The 15,142-nt window shown below is 45.3% G+C and overlaps 1 protein-coding gene across 1 annotated transcript; it reads left to right on the top strand.

The window, feature by feature from the left end:
* The first annotated feature begins 1,924 nt into the window (after nt 1-1,924).
* Nucleotides 1,925-13,106, top strand: SIX2 (SIX homeobox 2). Its single transcript, XM_032216826.1, has 2 exons — nt 1,925-2,484; nt 12,800-13,106. The coding sequence occupies exons 1-2, from the start codon at nt 1,925-1,927 to the stop codon at nt 13,104-13,106; spliced, it is 867 nt and encodes a 288-aa protein (XP_032072717.1).
* The last annotated feature ends 2,036 nt before the right edge of the window (nt 13,107-15,142 follow it).

Genomic DNA, 15,142 nt, shown 5'->3' with positions numbered 1-15,142 from the left:
TAACCAAGCAATAAGGAGCCACTGTATTCTCTATCTATTTGTGGTTCAAAAGTCGTTTTCCCACTGTCCTAGACCCACAAGAAAATGACTTTTAATGTTTGGCTTGATTTTCTGCACGATTACTTAAAAGAAAGCACCATTGAATTCAGTGAACTTACTTCTGGGCAGTTGTATCTAAGGGTTATTTAAGCTGCAGTCCTAACCTTACCTTTTGGGAAACATTATTTTTTACTACTTATCTTTGGATTAATCAGTGCATTTAAATAAATGAAATACACATTTGATACAAAGCCCACTTGGTTTTTACAGACCCACCACGCTGCAGTTTTCAAGGCATAATGGTTGTGGCGGCAACAGCTTATCTGCAAACAATGCTTTAATATCTCTGTTCTTTTTCATTTCAGGGCTACAAGTGAGTTTGAAAGCAGAATAAATTTAGAAACCCGGGGCTGGCAAGCGGAAAACCTGCAGTTTGAAATGATAAGATTCAACTTAGTGGTTCTCCAAATTGTCTTGAAATAGGCAGCCTAAACTGTAAACAAAGGGAAAGTACATTATTTGAAAAATACTGTGGTTTCACTTTTTTTTAAAAAATGAAGGGGCTGGCTATGTAGGTAAATAAAGATTCATTTTATAAGTTAATGGGCAGTAAGAAATTCTTTCTTTCCACCAGAGCTTCCACCAAAATCTTCAGCAATTCTGAGTTGCTCCCAGGCTTCCTTCAATTTCTCCACCCCAACCCAAATTGGGAGTTCTGAAATCGTGAAAAGCCCTCAAACTAGGGGGCTCTTGGCGGCTGGTGAAGGGGGGGGTTACTGCCGTTGTTCTAGCGCCCCCGCTGTCAGTCGGCAACCAACCCAGGGTGGATCTGGAGGAACCCTTTCCCTCTTTCTGTGTTTTGCAGTGTCAATCATAGGGCATATTGCTTTCCCCTCCCCCACACCCTTCGTTCCCCCTACTCCCCAACTACCATTTAGTAACATCCCAGCTCTGAGAGTCCGCCTCTGAGTGGCTCGCAGCAATCTGTCAACTGAGCCGGGGAGCCACCTCTCAACAGATCCGGTTACTTTTGATTGACAGCGTCACCATGGCAAATAATTTGATTAAAAGTATTGTCTTCTCCTTGGCAGTCCCCGAGTCGGATAACTGGACCAATCACTGCGCGGCTAATCACTTTTTCATGCCAGTTTAGAACAACATTTGGAAGGAGAGAGGCAAGGAAGAGCAAAAAAAGAAAGGGGGGAGGACGGGAGGGGAGGAAAGAAGAGAAGAATCGGCAACGAAAAGAAAAGAGAAAGGGAAGAGAGGAGAGAAGGAGGAGGAGGAAAGGAGGAAAGGGGAAGCGGGGATTTAAAGGACTTGATTCCATGTAAGCGATCCTATGGCAGAAAGGGGGGGAAGACAGAGAGGGAGCGAGGAGCGCGCGAGCGAAAGAGGAACTCGCGAGCCCGGCCAGGGGGTGGGGAGAGTGAAAGTTCCACTCTTGCAAGTGCCGCTTCGCTCACACAATAGAGGCGCAAAGTTTGACGGTCGGAACTCGGGGACTTACAAACAAAGACCGGAGCCCCAAGGTCGGGCGCGGGCGCTGCGCGGGAGTCTCCCTCGCGGGCGAAGCTTCTCCGGCTCCATGGGCGCCCCGGCCGGGACAGGGGCAGCGGCCCTGACCTAGCCCCAGGGCTTGCGCTCGGAAGTCAGCCGTTCGACCGCGCTGTGGTTGGCTGCTCCCTCGCGGAGCCCTCTCCTCATTGGAGCCCAGCGTCGCTGGCTCACGCGCGCCCCCCGACCGCCTCCCCCCCCCTCGGCGTTTCCCCCCCAGGCGGTGCCTGCGGGGCGCTGGGTCCGGACGGGTGCCCCCTTTCGGCCAGGGTAGATGCGATAAGAGGGCCGGCGGCAACGGCAGGAGGGCCTACCCGGGCGCGCCACCATGTCCATGCTGCCCACTTTTGGCTTCACCCAGGAGCAAGTGGCTTGCGTGTGTGAGGTGCTCCAGCAAGGGGGGAACATCGAGAGGCTGGGCCGCTTCCTCTGGTCGCTGCCGGCTTGCGAGCACCTTCACAAGAACGAGAGCGTCCTGAAGGCCAAGGCCGTGGTGGCTTTCCACCGAGGCAACTTCCGCGAGCTCTACAAGATCCTGGAGAGCCACCAGTTCTCGGCGCACAACCACCCCAAGCTGCAGCAGCTCTGGCTCAAGGCGCACTACATCGAGGCCGAGAAGCTGCGGGGGCGACCCCTAGGGGCAGTCGGCAAGTACCGGGTCCGCCGCAAGTTCCCCTTGCCCCGCTCCATCTGGGATGGCGAGGAGACCAGCTATTGCTTCAAGGAGAAGAGCCGGAGCGTCCTGCGGGAATGGTACGCCCATAACCCTTATCCGTCCCCCAGGGAGAAGAGGGAACTGGCCGAGGCCACCGGGCTCACCACCACCCAAGTCAGCAACTGGTTCAAAAACCGGAGGCAGCGGGACCGGGCGGCGGAGGCCAAAGAAAGGTACGAGTAAGTAGAGCCGTCTTCCTCCCTTCCGCTTCTCTGCAGAAAAAGCTCCGCTTCGGGGACAGTCGGGAAGGCTTAGCTCGTTCCTGCCCGAAGTACGCTGCACTGACCCAGGGGGTGAGCTCTCTTCCCTTCCGAGCTAACCCTCGGGGGCTTGGGGCTGAGGTTAAGAAAGGCACCCGCAGCCTGGGAAGGGTACAAAGGAAGGGAAACGCAGGGCTGCATTGAAACGTCTTTCTTTTCTTTCTTTTTTAAAAAAACTTTTGGAAAAGTTAGTCTGGGGAGGGGGGATGCCCAGGGGAATTGGTCACCACAGGGACCAGTTTGTTTTATTCGAGAGCAAAATCGGGCTGTGGCCAAGATAAATATCTCTGATTCGACTTGGATTTCAAGCCACGTCTTCGGAAAACTAGTCGAGTAGATAGAGAAGTTAAGTTTTCAATGAACGGGAGTGAAGTATTAGAAAGAACTTCCTTGAAGGGAAGCCAACTGGCATTGTTCCTTTTATCTGTATCTCTAATTTCCTAGCCCAATACCACAAAAGACAAGAACGTAAAAGACAAGAACTGTCTAAATTGCCAGTTAAGGCTGTCGTTGCCAGCTCAGAAGTAAAAACCATATGGATCAATGGATCAACCCTGTGCTAAGGATCTATAAAGATTGTAGCCTTTCAAATTTCATTGTAACAGGGGATTTAATAAGAAGGAAAGCAATGCCCCGAAATCTATAACTGAAAAACAAATTGATCGCCATCAACCAAGATGTCACAAGCTCTGATTTTTTTAAAAAAAACCCTTATTAACCAATTGTCAATACAATAAGCCGAAATACGCATTTTTAATATCTTTGCATCTATATCTAAATAGTATTGAATGTCACTTCACTGTGGGTGTATGCATGGTGCTTTTAAAATGAGGCAAAAAGGCCTCCAGCTCTGGATGGAATAATGTATTCTTCACAAGGGGTGCTTGTGAGAGGGAGGGGGGGAGTGCCCTCCCCTGCCCCCATCGCTTATACATTTTAATCCAGAGTGATGATCAGAATTGAATAGTGTCTGGGGTTCACTCCTAAATCCCCAACTGATTTTTTTCAGTGGCAAACTCCCTTGAGTTTTTCTTAGATGTCAGTTTAATAGGCAGTGAAGTGTATATTTAAATAACTGGTCTCTGGACTTTGTTTTTATCTAATTCCATTCTTTAAAAACACACCCGCTTGCACACATTTTCTTGAAAATAAATCCCAGGAGTTTCAGAACTGTTTAAAGTTTGACCATATAGCTGCTTATCTATCCGGATGGAATTTCCTTTCGTTTCATTAAGACTTGCTTTCGTGTCAATAGGAAGGTTGGTGGAGATTCTAGACATTAGATCAAGTGATAATGGGTCAAGAGTCCCCAAATTTCCATACTATCAACACAAACAAGTTCTATTCATTTCCAAGAAACAATCCAAGTTTTCGGGCTCTATAGGAAAACAATGTATTTCTTCCCCCTTCCCATGCCTTTTTTTCTATTTCTTTTCCTTTTTGCTGAACTTGCCCTTCTAATGCCAAAGCAAGGACCTGGAATCTTCCCACTGACAGGAACCCTTCCTGGGCTAATTGATTTTAAGATTTAAAGACTGCAACCAGAATCACTGGTGGCTAGAATCTAGACCCTGGGCCTTTTGGTTTACTTTCAGTGTATACCTAGATGGTCCCAGATCTAAATTATCTTCTGGGAGATGACTTTGCCAAAAGGATTCCTTGACTCTTGGTTCCTTGACTCTTGGCTAGATTTGTTTTCTTCCAAAATCTGATGTCTGGGATTCTGAGATTCAGAAAGAAAGACACCCCAGGTCCCCCAAGACGTCATAAGGTGCCACGTCTCCAGAAGGCAGTAAGAAGAACCCCTCTCCATAAATATTGCAGAACGAGGAGAGTTTTATGCCGAAAAAAATTGAAGGGGGAAAAAAGTCGCTTAGCGGCACAACTGGAACTGTTGTATTAGGCAAATCTGAATTATTCCAAAGATCCAACGGGTCAAAAGAAGAGTTCCAGACAAGGTGGCTTGATATTCTGCAGGTCTCCAAGCTTCTTCCATGTGTATCCACTCGTGCCCTGGGTGCCCTTATTGGAAAGTGTGGCCTGATGAGAAAGATTTCTCTGAAGTTCATTTTGGCCTATGTTTCAGAAACAGCTTATTTCATCTCGGGGGAGCTGCCTCTACTTCTTTGAATCTTGTAGTACTGTTTTCCAGGGATTGGCTTGAGCACTACTGTTTTGGAAAAGTCTGAATCTCTCTCTGTCCCTCTCTCCTCCTCTCCCCATTCTCTCTCCTCTCTTCATAGCTGAAAATGATATGAATTTTTTTTAAAATTTGATTTAGAAAACCAGGTGCAGGCAGGAAGAGAAAACTTTGCACAGTACAATCAGACTACATTAACTGCTCCGCAGCCAAAACTGTGCTTTATGTAAATAATAGGAGTTTGGAGGGTTGCCGTTTGTTTTCAGGAGGCCTAGTGCAATTAAGAAAGCCCTTCACACATTCAGAGAGGGCAAATGTCAGTTCTCGTACAATAACCTACCTGAAAAGAGATGAATTTGACACAAAGGTATTCCTGGCGACTTTCATTGTTGGCACCTCCTATCCGGTAACTAAAGGCAAAGCTACTTTTCTAATGAGCCAAATATTGGTGGAAAATCAAAAGCACAGTACCAGTTCCCCCCCAACATCTGGGGAAATCTGCTTGATTAATTGGATCTAGTCTCTGTACTGCAGTCCCTGACCAAAAATCTAGGTAGAGGTTTTTCCCGAGAAAGTGGACTGCACTACTGTGTTGGACAGCTGGACAAATATGCAAAAGTAAATTACACGAGGGGGGCAACCACTCATCTAAATAAATAGCCCCACATTCCCAGAAAAGAGGCACGATTTTGGGAAGTGAGACTGATAGAATACGGTCCTAACTACGTAGAAATCACCATTTCACACCTGCACGTTTTAGAAAGGGTTGTAAAACTTTAGGTACAGTTGCTGAAACACAAGCAACTACCAAGGTCGACTTTCCCTACCGCTGATGGGCATTGCATCCACACATGGGTTAGAATGGCAAAGCTTTGCGGGCCTTTGCATGCTTCTCGGGAGGACTTTACTCTTGAAGAAAAACGCACAAGAATGCAGACCAAGCCCTTCACTGAGTGGCCAAATATGGAACCCCGTAATGATAGGGGAAGGAATCGCAGGTGGCTATCGAGATTCAGACAGGAAAGGTTTCTGTTTACAATCAAAGCCAATCTTTGCAGATTTCAACCCAATGTCTCTTCCTGCACGTATCCAGGCAGGACACCTTCCCGACCGATAAATAACTTGACTCGAACTTTCTTTCAGTCCGGGATTCCTATCCCCTGAGACCCAGGGGAGCAGAAGCTTCTTCAGGGCAACCATTTCCTAGCCACCTGGGTTACGTGGGTGCAGCCTTCCGTTGGGAAGCTTACGGAAAGCGACGGCTGTATAAACGTCACGGATTTCTCCCGGATTGTTAATAAACAGACGAAATTAGCGATCTCGAAAACTGGAAATACGGGGAGTGGGGTGGGATGGGGTGGGGGGTGGAGGGGAGGGGAGAAATGGCATTGCTTTTAGTTCATGGATCTGGCAATCGATCCAGGGGACCCTGAGGTGTGTGCCATTGGGTTCCCTATCGCAAATCTGGAGCTTTGAAAGGAGACCGAGCTGGGTAGCGTTTAGCGCGAGCATAAAGAGCCGCTTGATCCGAAAGCCAATTTTAAAGCACGAAGTTTGACTGGATCGGATCGAGGCATTAGGATCGAATTCACGCCAAGCATTTCCCTAGATGGACTTGAGCTGCTTATTTTTTGGGTGGTGGTGGTGGAGGAGGAGAGCTGCCCGGGCTGACCTGGTCTTGGTGAGACATCATCTTTAACTCCTACGAGCACCAACCGGAAGGCAGTAGTGCGGGCGCACAGTTTGGCTACCGAAAAGGTAGAGCAAAATGTGTGCCTCCCCCCGCCCCACAGTAGGAGTCAACTCATTGCCGGGTCCTCAAAGCAGGATGGTCCCTAACAAAATGATCTCTGTTTTTGAGAGGGACGCAGGCATCGACCCAAAGCCCAGCTGCCTTCCCTTGACCAGAGGTTCCTTTCAGAGAACGGTAGAGAAGTGTCCTTACTCAGAACTTACTTGCATAAGAGTCTTAGCCAATAGCTACGACTACATTAATTAAATGTAAATATATTTGCATCCTGGTTTATGCCCTAGTTCTTCTTTTTAATTGGGGTTGCAGCCTTAGTGCCACTTTCTGTGTATCCTAACATGACTAATTAGACTCCAGTCATGTCAGGAGACCACAAAAAGTGGCACTGAGGCTGCAATCCCAATTTAAATAAAGAACTAGGGCATAAACCAGGATGCAAATTTATTTACTTTTAATTAAAATGAAAAATAGTTGGTATGCTTCCTCTTTGGTCATGTGAGTAATTTTCCGTACGTTCTACAACTCCCTCCCCCCTCCACGCCTGGTTTCTGTTACATAAGTATTAACTTTGGTAACACAATCTTTGGAGGTCAGGAGTGGGGAGGAAGATATGCATCCGAGGCTTCCTGGGGTCTTGGATACAAAGTAGGGGTACAGTATTAGAAGGCGCATTGAATGGGAATCCCCCCCCCCCCTGTGTTTAATCGGAGGATTTGACTTTTCGACCCTTTTTGAAACTCTGCCTAAAACTCCGAGGAATTGTACCCGGCCTTTCTGAGCTCATCAGAATGTTCTCCCTGGTGCATATGATCAACAAGAAAGTCTTTGGGGATAGTCTTATAATAAATACAGAACATAATAATACTTATTATTTATGTGTCGCCAAACATTCAGTCGCTTAAAAGCAAGCTCTCTCCTAAAAGTGTTGGCATTTACTTTTGAGTAAAGATACCACAAGATCCACATCAAACGGTAAATTACAGCTTTTTTTCTTGATATAAGTGCAGGCAAATTTGTTTTTGCTGATGCGATGACTGTCACACACCGCTTAATACTGATTTCTGGCCACTGCGCTGACCTAAACTGCGCATCAAACTGGATCGGGCTCCTTTTCTTAGCCATCTTCTACTGTAAGTGATTTGGATTTGAATCCAATTAATTTGGTTAATATCAAATTAAGCGCCCTTCTTAATTTTTTTTAAACGAGATTCTTCGGGTTTAAAGAGAAGTATAAAGTGTTACACTCAAATAAACATGATCTTGGTGTCCCACATGTCTTTAAAGAGAGATGCAGTGGAATATTTTCGAACTCGGGAACGCTCCTCTGTGTCCGAGGCAGGGTCTTCATACGTTGGGAAAAACTTTTTACGGAGGCCTCATACCCAGGAATCGCCATCGGTCGCCTTTGAGATCAACAGCCATACAGATAGCCCTCCAAGGGGCTGAATTTTGCCATCTCCTTTTTTGTTGTTCAAAATCAGCCTCAGTCAGCTCAACTAAAGACATTGCCTTCAAAATCTGAAGTACTTTTTTTTTTCAAAGAAAGAAGCCTCTCCTCGAGGGAATGTATCAGCATCTCATGAACTGGAGCGGGAAGGCTATTCCGAGAAAAGGTGTTTTCTGTGGTCTTTTCTATCGGATTTTAAGTTTGGGCCAGTAGGCTTTCTAGGGAGCTGCCCGTTATTGGCTGGAACTAATGATTTCCAGCTGAACCGAAAAGTTTCAGTAGCTGTGTGTTTATCCCTTCTTTCCTCCCGCTTTGTTTTGATTTTTTATCCCTCTCCGGTTCTAAAGACATCCTGCTCTGCTTTTTTCAAAGGTTTGTGCCACCTGAAATATTAAATATGTTATGGTGGTGGAAGATTTAATTCACCAGAATTTGCTTGATAGAAGGAGTAGAAGACGTAGCGAAGCGAATATTTCATGCATTTCAGGAAACAAGTTCTCGCCTATCTAAAACTTGAGTCCTACAAAACGGGTCACAAACCATCTAGACTAGACCAAATTCAGACAAGGCTCTGAGCTCCCAACCCAGTGAATCCCACCTTAGCCGGACCCGGATGATCTGATGAGTTTTTTATTTAATGTGTGGGATGAACCCAGAGAATGGATTTGAGTCAGCGAACCGTGTCTAACTTTACAAGGGAGCCACTTGGTCGAGGACACCTCTAACTGCAGCCTGTTCACACTCGCGTTAAAGGGCGTTATTCGGTGAGGGTCCTTTGAGCAAAGTGATCTAGAACTTGATTGTTTCTCGACAATATATACACAAACACACACACACACACACACACACACCCCTGTGAAAATCTACGAAAACAAATGTATGTATGTATGTATGTATGTATGTATGTATGTATGTATGTATGTATGTATGTATATTGACATAGCAAGCTTGGTCACCGCTGATGTTCGGATCCAAAAACTGGACCTCGCCGGTCCTCTTTTTAAGAATGGCGGAGTTAAATCGAAAAAGAAATCCCCCGGTGGCTTCATCTGGCGCGCCTCTCTGCAAACTTGAAGCCCTCCGGGGCAATCGCCAAAGAGGTGGCGACTTCCCTTCCAGGGGTGCATCAGGCCTAATTCACCTACCAACCGCCCTCCGTCCGGCTTTCCCTCCCTCGTTTCCTCCTGGCTTTGGTTTTGCTCGCCTTGGTAAAAGAAAGAAGTTGCTTTATTTTGCCGCATACTCTCTCCTAGGTCAAACTGTTTACAAGACGTCCCCCAAAGAGGGCCCGAAGAACTGCAGGCGCAAGTTGTGTAAACCAGGGGTCTCCAACCTTGGCAACAGTAAGACTTGTGGACTTCAACTCCAGCAAAGCTGCCTGAGGAATTCTGGGAGTTGAAGTCCACAAGTCTTAAAGTTGCCAAGGTTGGAGACCCCTGGGATAAATCCAATTTTGATTCTTTCCCGCCGCAAATTTTGCCCCATTCTTCCTTAAAACAAACAGCTAGATCGCAGCAAATCACATTTGTCACATTGCCATCCTCCACTAGCAACTTAAAGCCGAAGGCTGTTGGCGTCTTGGGATTGCATCAAATATAAAACATATCCAGGAAAAGGAAGCTGGGCATTTATTTATTTTTTTGCACTTCAGGCCTTTCCTAAGTGCGTGCAAAAGCTACTTCTTTAGACCCGTATCGAGAATCGGCGTCCGCCCCGCTTTTCAGAGGCCGCCGCAAATTTGGAAGAACTGAAAACGAGCAAAGGAACGAATTACGGAAGTCGGCGGGAGCCCATTTCCAGCGCGGCTTCAGGACCGGGCATTCATTGTTGGAAATGAGCATGCGCAAAGGATGCCATGCCGGAAATCAGCGTGGAAAGAACACTTTCAATATAAGTGGCGTTAGGGAGTGGTGCAGATCTTAGATAACCGCGAAAGCTGGTGAGGATCAGTGTGGGTCTGCAAGAGGAGTGAGCTGTATGATACAAAGCGTTATGATTTATCCCTGCAATGGCCTACTCCATATATTTGAATAAGGCAAATTAACCCCGCGGCATCTTAATTACCTAATGTTTTCCAGCAGCGTTAGAGCCTTGCGCCTAGAATTTAGGCTCTGGGAGATTAATGTCTTATATAAATGCCCCTGGGTCTGGGAGTGACTGCCAACCTAATGAAATATTCACTACTCTGCTCTAAGTTGGGTGTGAATCGCTTGGTGATTATCATTAGTACAGTTTGTTTTTTGTTTTGCATTCTCAATCCCTTTGGTACAGTTGTGAATATGATTTACGACTCCCAGAGTAAATATTCTCAGTGGTACAGGTAGTCCATTGCTAAGTGAGACATTTGCAAAGTGAGTTTTGCTCCGTTTTATAACCGATCTTGCCACAGTTGTTAAGTGAATCACTGCAGTTAAGTTAACATGGTTATCAGGTAAATCAGTTTCCCAATTGACTTTGCTTGTCAGAAGGTTACAGAAGGTGATCACATGATCCCGGATAACCATCATAAAAATGAGTCAATTGCCAAGTACCTGAGTTTTGATCATGTGACCATGGGGATGCTGCAATGGTTGTAAGCATGAAAGAAGGACATACGTCACTTTCCTCCCCAGTGCTGTTGTAACTTTGAATGGTCACTAAATGAACTGCTGTAAGTTGAGGACTACCTGTACTTATTTTCAGGTAGCTGTCCACAGGATCTCAGGCCCATCTTGGCTTAGTTCTGTGTCTTCACTTTTACTGTGGGACGTTAGAATTAAGGCTCATGAACTTGTCTGTGGTCAGCCCGTATGAAGACAATCTTCCATCTCAAAAGTAAGTGCCTTTTGCTGGGCCAAGCGATGCTTACATATCTCCCTGCTGCATTTAATTTCCTGTTTACCTCCTGTGATGGGGATGTCCCCAGTGGTGTATTAACCATTAACTAGACTAAGCACCTGCTTAGGGCACCAGGCCCAAAAGGGACACCACAAAGTTGAGAAGAAGAAAAAACCAATGAAAATTTGTACAGTATGTACAAAGGAAGGGGGCGCCAAGATTTGTCAGTGCTTAGGGCACCAGTGAGCCTTACGCTGCCACTGGATGTCCCTTCCTCTCCAATGATTGTTGATGGCCCACCACAGACATTTTGTTGTGGGCCACTGGACTGCCTGCTCACTTCTGAATGAACTTCTCCACATGAACCAGTGAAAAACAATAGCTTTTTTAACAAACACACTGGCAGATTGGTGAAAGAACAGCCTTTTTTCTTTTTGTCAGGTTCACTGATGGCAAGCCTTTTTTTAAAAAAAAAAAACCAAACCAGGTAAATGGATAACAGTTCTGCCAGTTTTCCCTTGTAGCCCAAGTAATAGGGAGTGTTTTATTTCCCCCCTCACCCATGGGTATACATGCTGGATTGAGTGTGAGGGAGAGGGGCTCAAAGTCTATGGGTGGAAGCCATATGTCCTCAGAGACACTTGCTTGGCAGATATGGGGGAAGGGAGCAGGGGGATCCACAAACCGGGGTCCATGGTAGTCATCATCCAGATAAAGCACTTGGCTGGCATGGCTGCCAAAGGTGAAGAACAAGATTTAAATCTAGACAGCAATATCTAAAGCTAGCTAATTTCCCAAGAGTTTCATCATGAGAGGGAAGCAGCTTGTGGGTGCCATGCCAAACAGACCTTAAGCTCAAAGAAATGCAGAGCCTAGACATATGCCTATTAAAATAAAAATGTTATTAATCTTTTTAGGAGATTGTTTATTATTTAGGTTTGGTGGGCTAGTTTCATAATTCTTTAAAAATAGTGACACCTAATTAAGAGTGACTGGGTTCACACATACTGAGGCATACTGAGGTTTGTTTGGTTTTGGCTTAGTATGTTGAGTGAAATGAACCATGGTTTATAAACCATGTTATGTGGTTTAGAATTGTATGTGAACTTTTATATGGCATGTTCAATAAAGAAAAATTAGAATGATGGTATAAAGTGAAATATAATTCTGCCGCCAGTCTAGTTCATACCTAGCACCAATAATGTAATTTGTTCTGGCTGTGTGAATCTAACATTTGTGATGTTAAAATGTAGTTTATATGTTTTAGTTATTGTGTGAACTAAGCAAATGTAGTTTATTCAATAAACTATGGTTAATACAAACAAAGATTTGGCACAGCATATAAACCCAGCTATGGCATAGTTTAGCTCTTCCAGTCCTCCACTATAATTCCCATCATTCACAGCTGATACAAATTCTACAATTTCCCTCATGCTGTTGTTTCTGGCTAGGGTCATTTGAATGCTTAGGTCAAATCTCAAAGTTGTTTATGGGAAATGTAACCTACTTCCTTTCCTATTTATCCTACACCCCATATTGTTTCCTATTGACTTAATTTGGGAAAAAGCATTTAAAGATATATGGCCCCACAAAAAGATGTCAGTGATTTGTACCTGAAACATTATATTCTCCATAGTTTCTTCAAGAGACAACTATGACAACTGGAGCTCCTATCTTTTTTGGTCGGGAGGGTGTGTGTCATTTTTTTAAAAAAACAACAACCAACTTACATATTTAAATTGAAGTAAGCAAAAATGTTGTACAAAATGAAGTTATTCTTGTCCATAAATTATTTGGAAGGTTTTTTTTAAAGTAGTCTATTACAGTGCTATTTGCAGGTGGGGTGGGAGAAAAGAAACCATATCTGGTTTCAGGATGATCTGTGTATTATATTCTGTGCCCCTAATATCCTGTCCATGGGCAAATGGTGTCTCTCCCCCCACACAACATAGTATTTTAGCAGCTTTTACTTTTATTAAGGATGGGCATGAGAGAGGGTTGTGGTGTTGTATCCTTTTGCAATCTGATGTTTCTCTCTCCCTTGTTTTTTCTCCCATTCCCCCCCCCCCTTTAGGGAAAACAATGAAAATTCCAGTTCCAATGGCCACAATCAACTTTCTTCCTCTCTCAATGGCAATAAGACAGTTTTGGGCAGTTCCGAAGATGAGAAAACTCCTTCTGGCACCCCGGACCATCATTCCTCCTCCAGCCCTGCCTTACTTCTCAATTCAAACCCAGGCTTACAGCCTCTCCACAGCTTGGGCCATCCTCAGGGTCCTAGTGCCATTCCAGTTCCCAGCGCGGACCCTCTGCATCATCACAGTTTGCAAGACTCCATCCTCAACTCCATGTCATCAAATCTAGTCGATCTCGGCTCTTAAAAATATTTGCTAAACTTACCATGCTCCCTGAACTCAGGCTCTCTCCATCTGGGTTGTCCTCTTCTTATTTTTCCCCCTTTTTCCCCCCACTTAATTCCTCTGCTCCACAAACCAAGGATCTGAAACCTTGGAAGGATCTATAAAATGGATCCGTTGTTTCACTTTGGATCAATTGCCGAGCAGCTGACTGTTACCTTATCTGGAGCATACTGTAAATTCAGAAACGTTGTAAGCTGCCCAGTGACTTAAATCTTAAGAGGATGTGGTGAAACTCAAAAGTGGAGGACAAACATTACTTAGGATGGAGGAAGTGAAGGAGGGATGGGGTGGAAGTTGGTGTAAGAGCTGTTCCTTTGACAGAATGAAGGCCAGGAGTCTCAGCCCACACAATCTCTTGTACGAGGGATCCGGCCCACAGTTGGATTTCAACTTCTTAACATGCCTCTGTAAATGTGCCTCAACCTGATCTGCAGGGATCAATTCACGAAGCTATTGAGAACTGAAGGGCTGAAGCCAAAGCTCCATCAATTGCAGCAGGATATTGGGAAGCAATACTTCTTCCCTATGGTTGCTCCCACCGCCAACCGGCACTCCATGGTATACTGCTTCTAAATCTGGGAGGCTTTAGTAACTGGGCAGCACTGATAGTTTTATCTGCCATGAATTGGTTAAACCTTAAATCCATTTTTATTTTTTCTTGCTTATGGCAGTAATCACTTGTCCATGTAATCGCAGAAATGTTAATGAAAGACTCCTATCCAAGGCAGACGCTTCTTCCCAGTCAGGCTGAGAGCAGGCTGCTGGGATTTCTAACTCAGTGACATCTGGAGGGGGCCACGGAGAGGCCACGCTACTTTCATCAGATGCAGAGGCTACTTCACAAATTGATGGTTCCACCAGGCTTACAGTGTACTGCAGTTGGAAGTAAGGAAGCCATTGGGACTCTTGCAAAGAATGGGATTGTTTGCTTATTTCCGGGATCAGAGTAATAGGGCAACATTTTGTTTTCATCCCAGAGCCAATCTGTTTCCTTTTTGGAGAATTCATCTAGCTTATGGACAGTTTATGAAATGCCTTTTCTTGTAGGGCAGAATCCAAGGGCCTGATAGAGAAAAGTAAAAGCATAACATGGTGCAGTTGTTAGAGTAGAGGACTAGGACAGGGTGAGTCAGGTTCAGATCCTTACCCAGACATGAAGCGCACTGGATAACTTTGGGCCAGTCACACACTCTTAGCCAGCCTTCCTCGCAAGGTTGTTGTGAGGATAACGTGGGAGTATCCTATATGCTCCTTTTGAGGGTTTCGGGGACAAATGAGATATAAATGATATAAACAAGAGAAGCCACACCTCTTAACTTATTTAAAGAGAAAAAAACATTTATGATCATTGTACTATATGCCAATGCTAGCTATTCAAACGCTGTAATTAGCCACCAGTTTGTAAAAAGCTGCTGGCTTCTAAGCATGACCTCCTCCAGATAATACGACCCTCCCTTGTAAGCTGATGCTATGCAAAACACATGAACCCTGATTGAAGGGAAGAGGGAAATGGGCTTCTTTTGCCTTGTATATTTCCCTACCCCCACCCACCCCAAACATTTAGGTGGGGAGGACAAGGCAACATCCACAAATCACTCAAGCCAGAAATCTTGCCTCTATCTGATCCAGTAGCTACATAAAGGTGAAACTTGGGTCAGCTACTTGACACTTACAAACATCTTCCGCCTCAGTTCTTTCATCTGCAACATGGGAACAAGGGCGATTTCCCCCAGAAGTTCCTGGTGAGGCACTGGACAGCATTTTGCACATTTAACTTTGAGAGAGCCTCCATCGCTTATTATTTTTAATGCTCCTATTAATAGTGTTTCCCCTTGAAGCCTATGGGGCCAACCTACGTCAAGGTGCTTGATCATCCAATCTTAGGCCAGCCCTGGATTTCTAGCCCAGGCAGACCCCAGGACAGCCCTTCAAACCAAGCAAGGCAAACAGCAAGCGAGCCTGATGACAGTCTCTCTCCGGGCTCTCTGCCGCCCTCA

Source organism: Thamnophis elegans, chromosome 4, assembly GCF_009769535.1.
Source record: "Thamnophis elegans isolate rThaEle1 chromosome 4, rThaEle1.pri, whole genome shotgun sequence".
NCBI classification, from domain to species: domain Eukaryota; kingdom Metazoa; phylum Chordata; class Lepidosauria; order Squamata; family Colubridae; genus Thamnophis; species Thamnophis elegans.
This window is presented reverse-complemented; position numbering and strand designations above follow the sequence as displayed.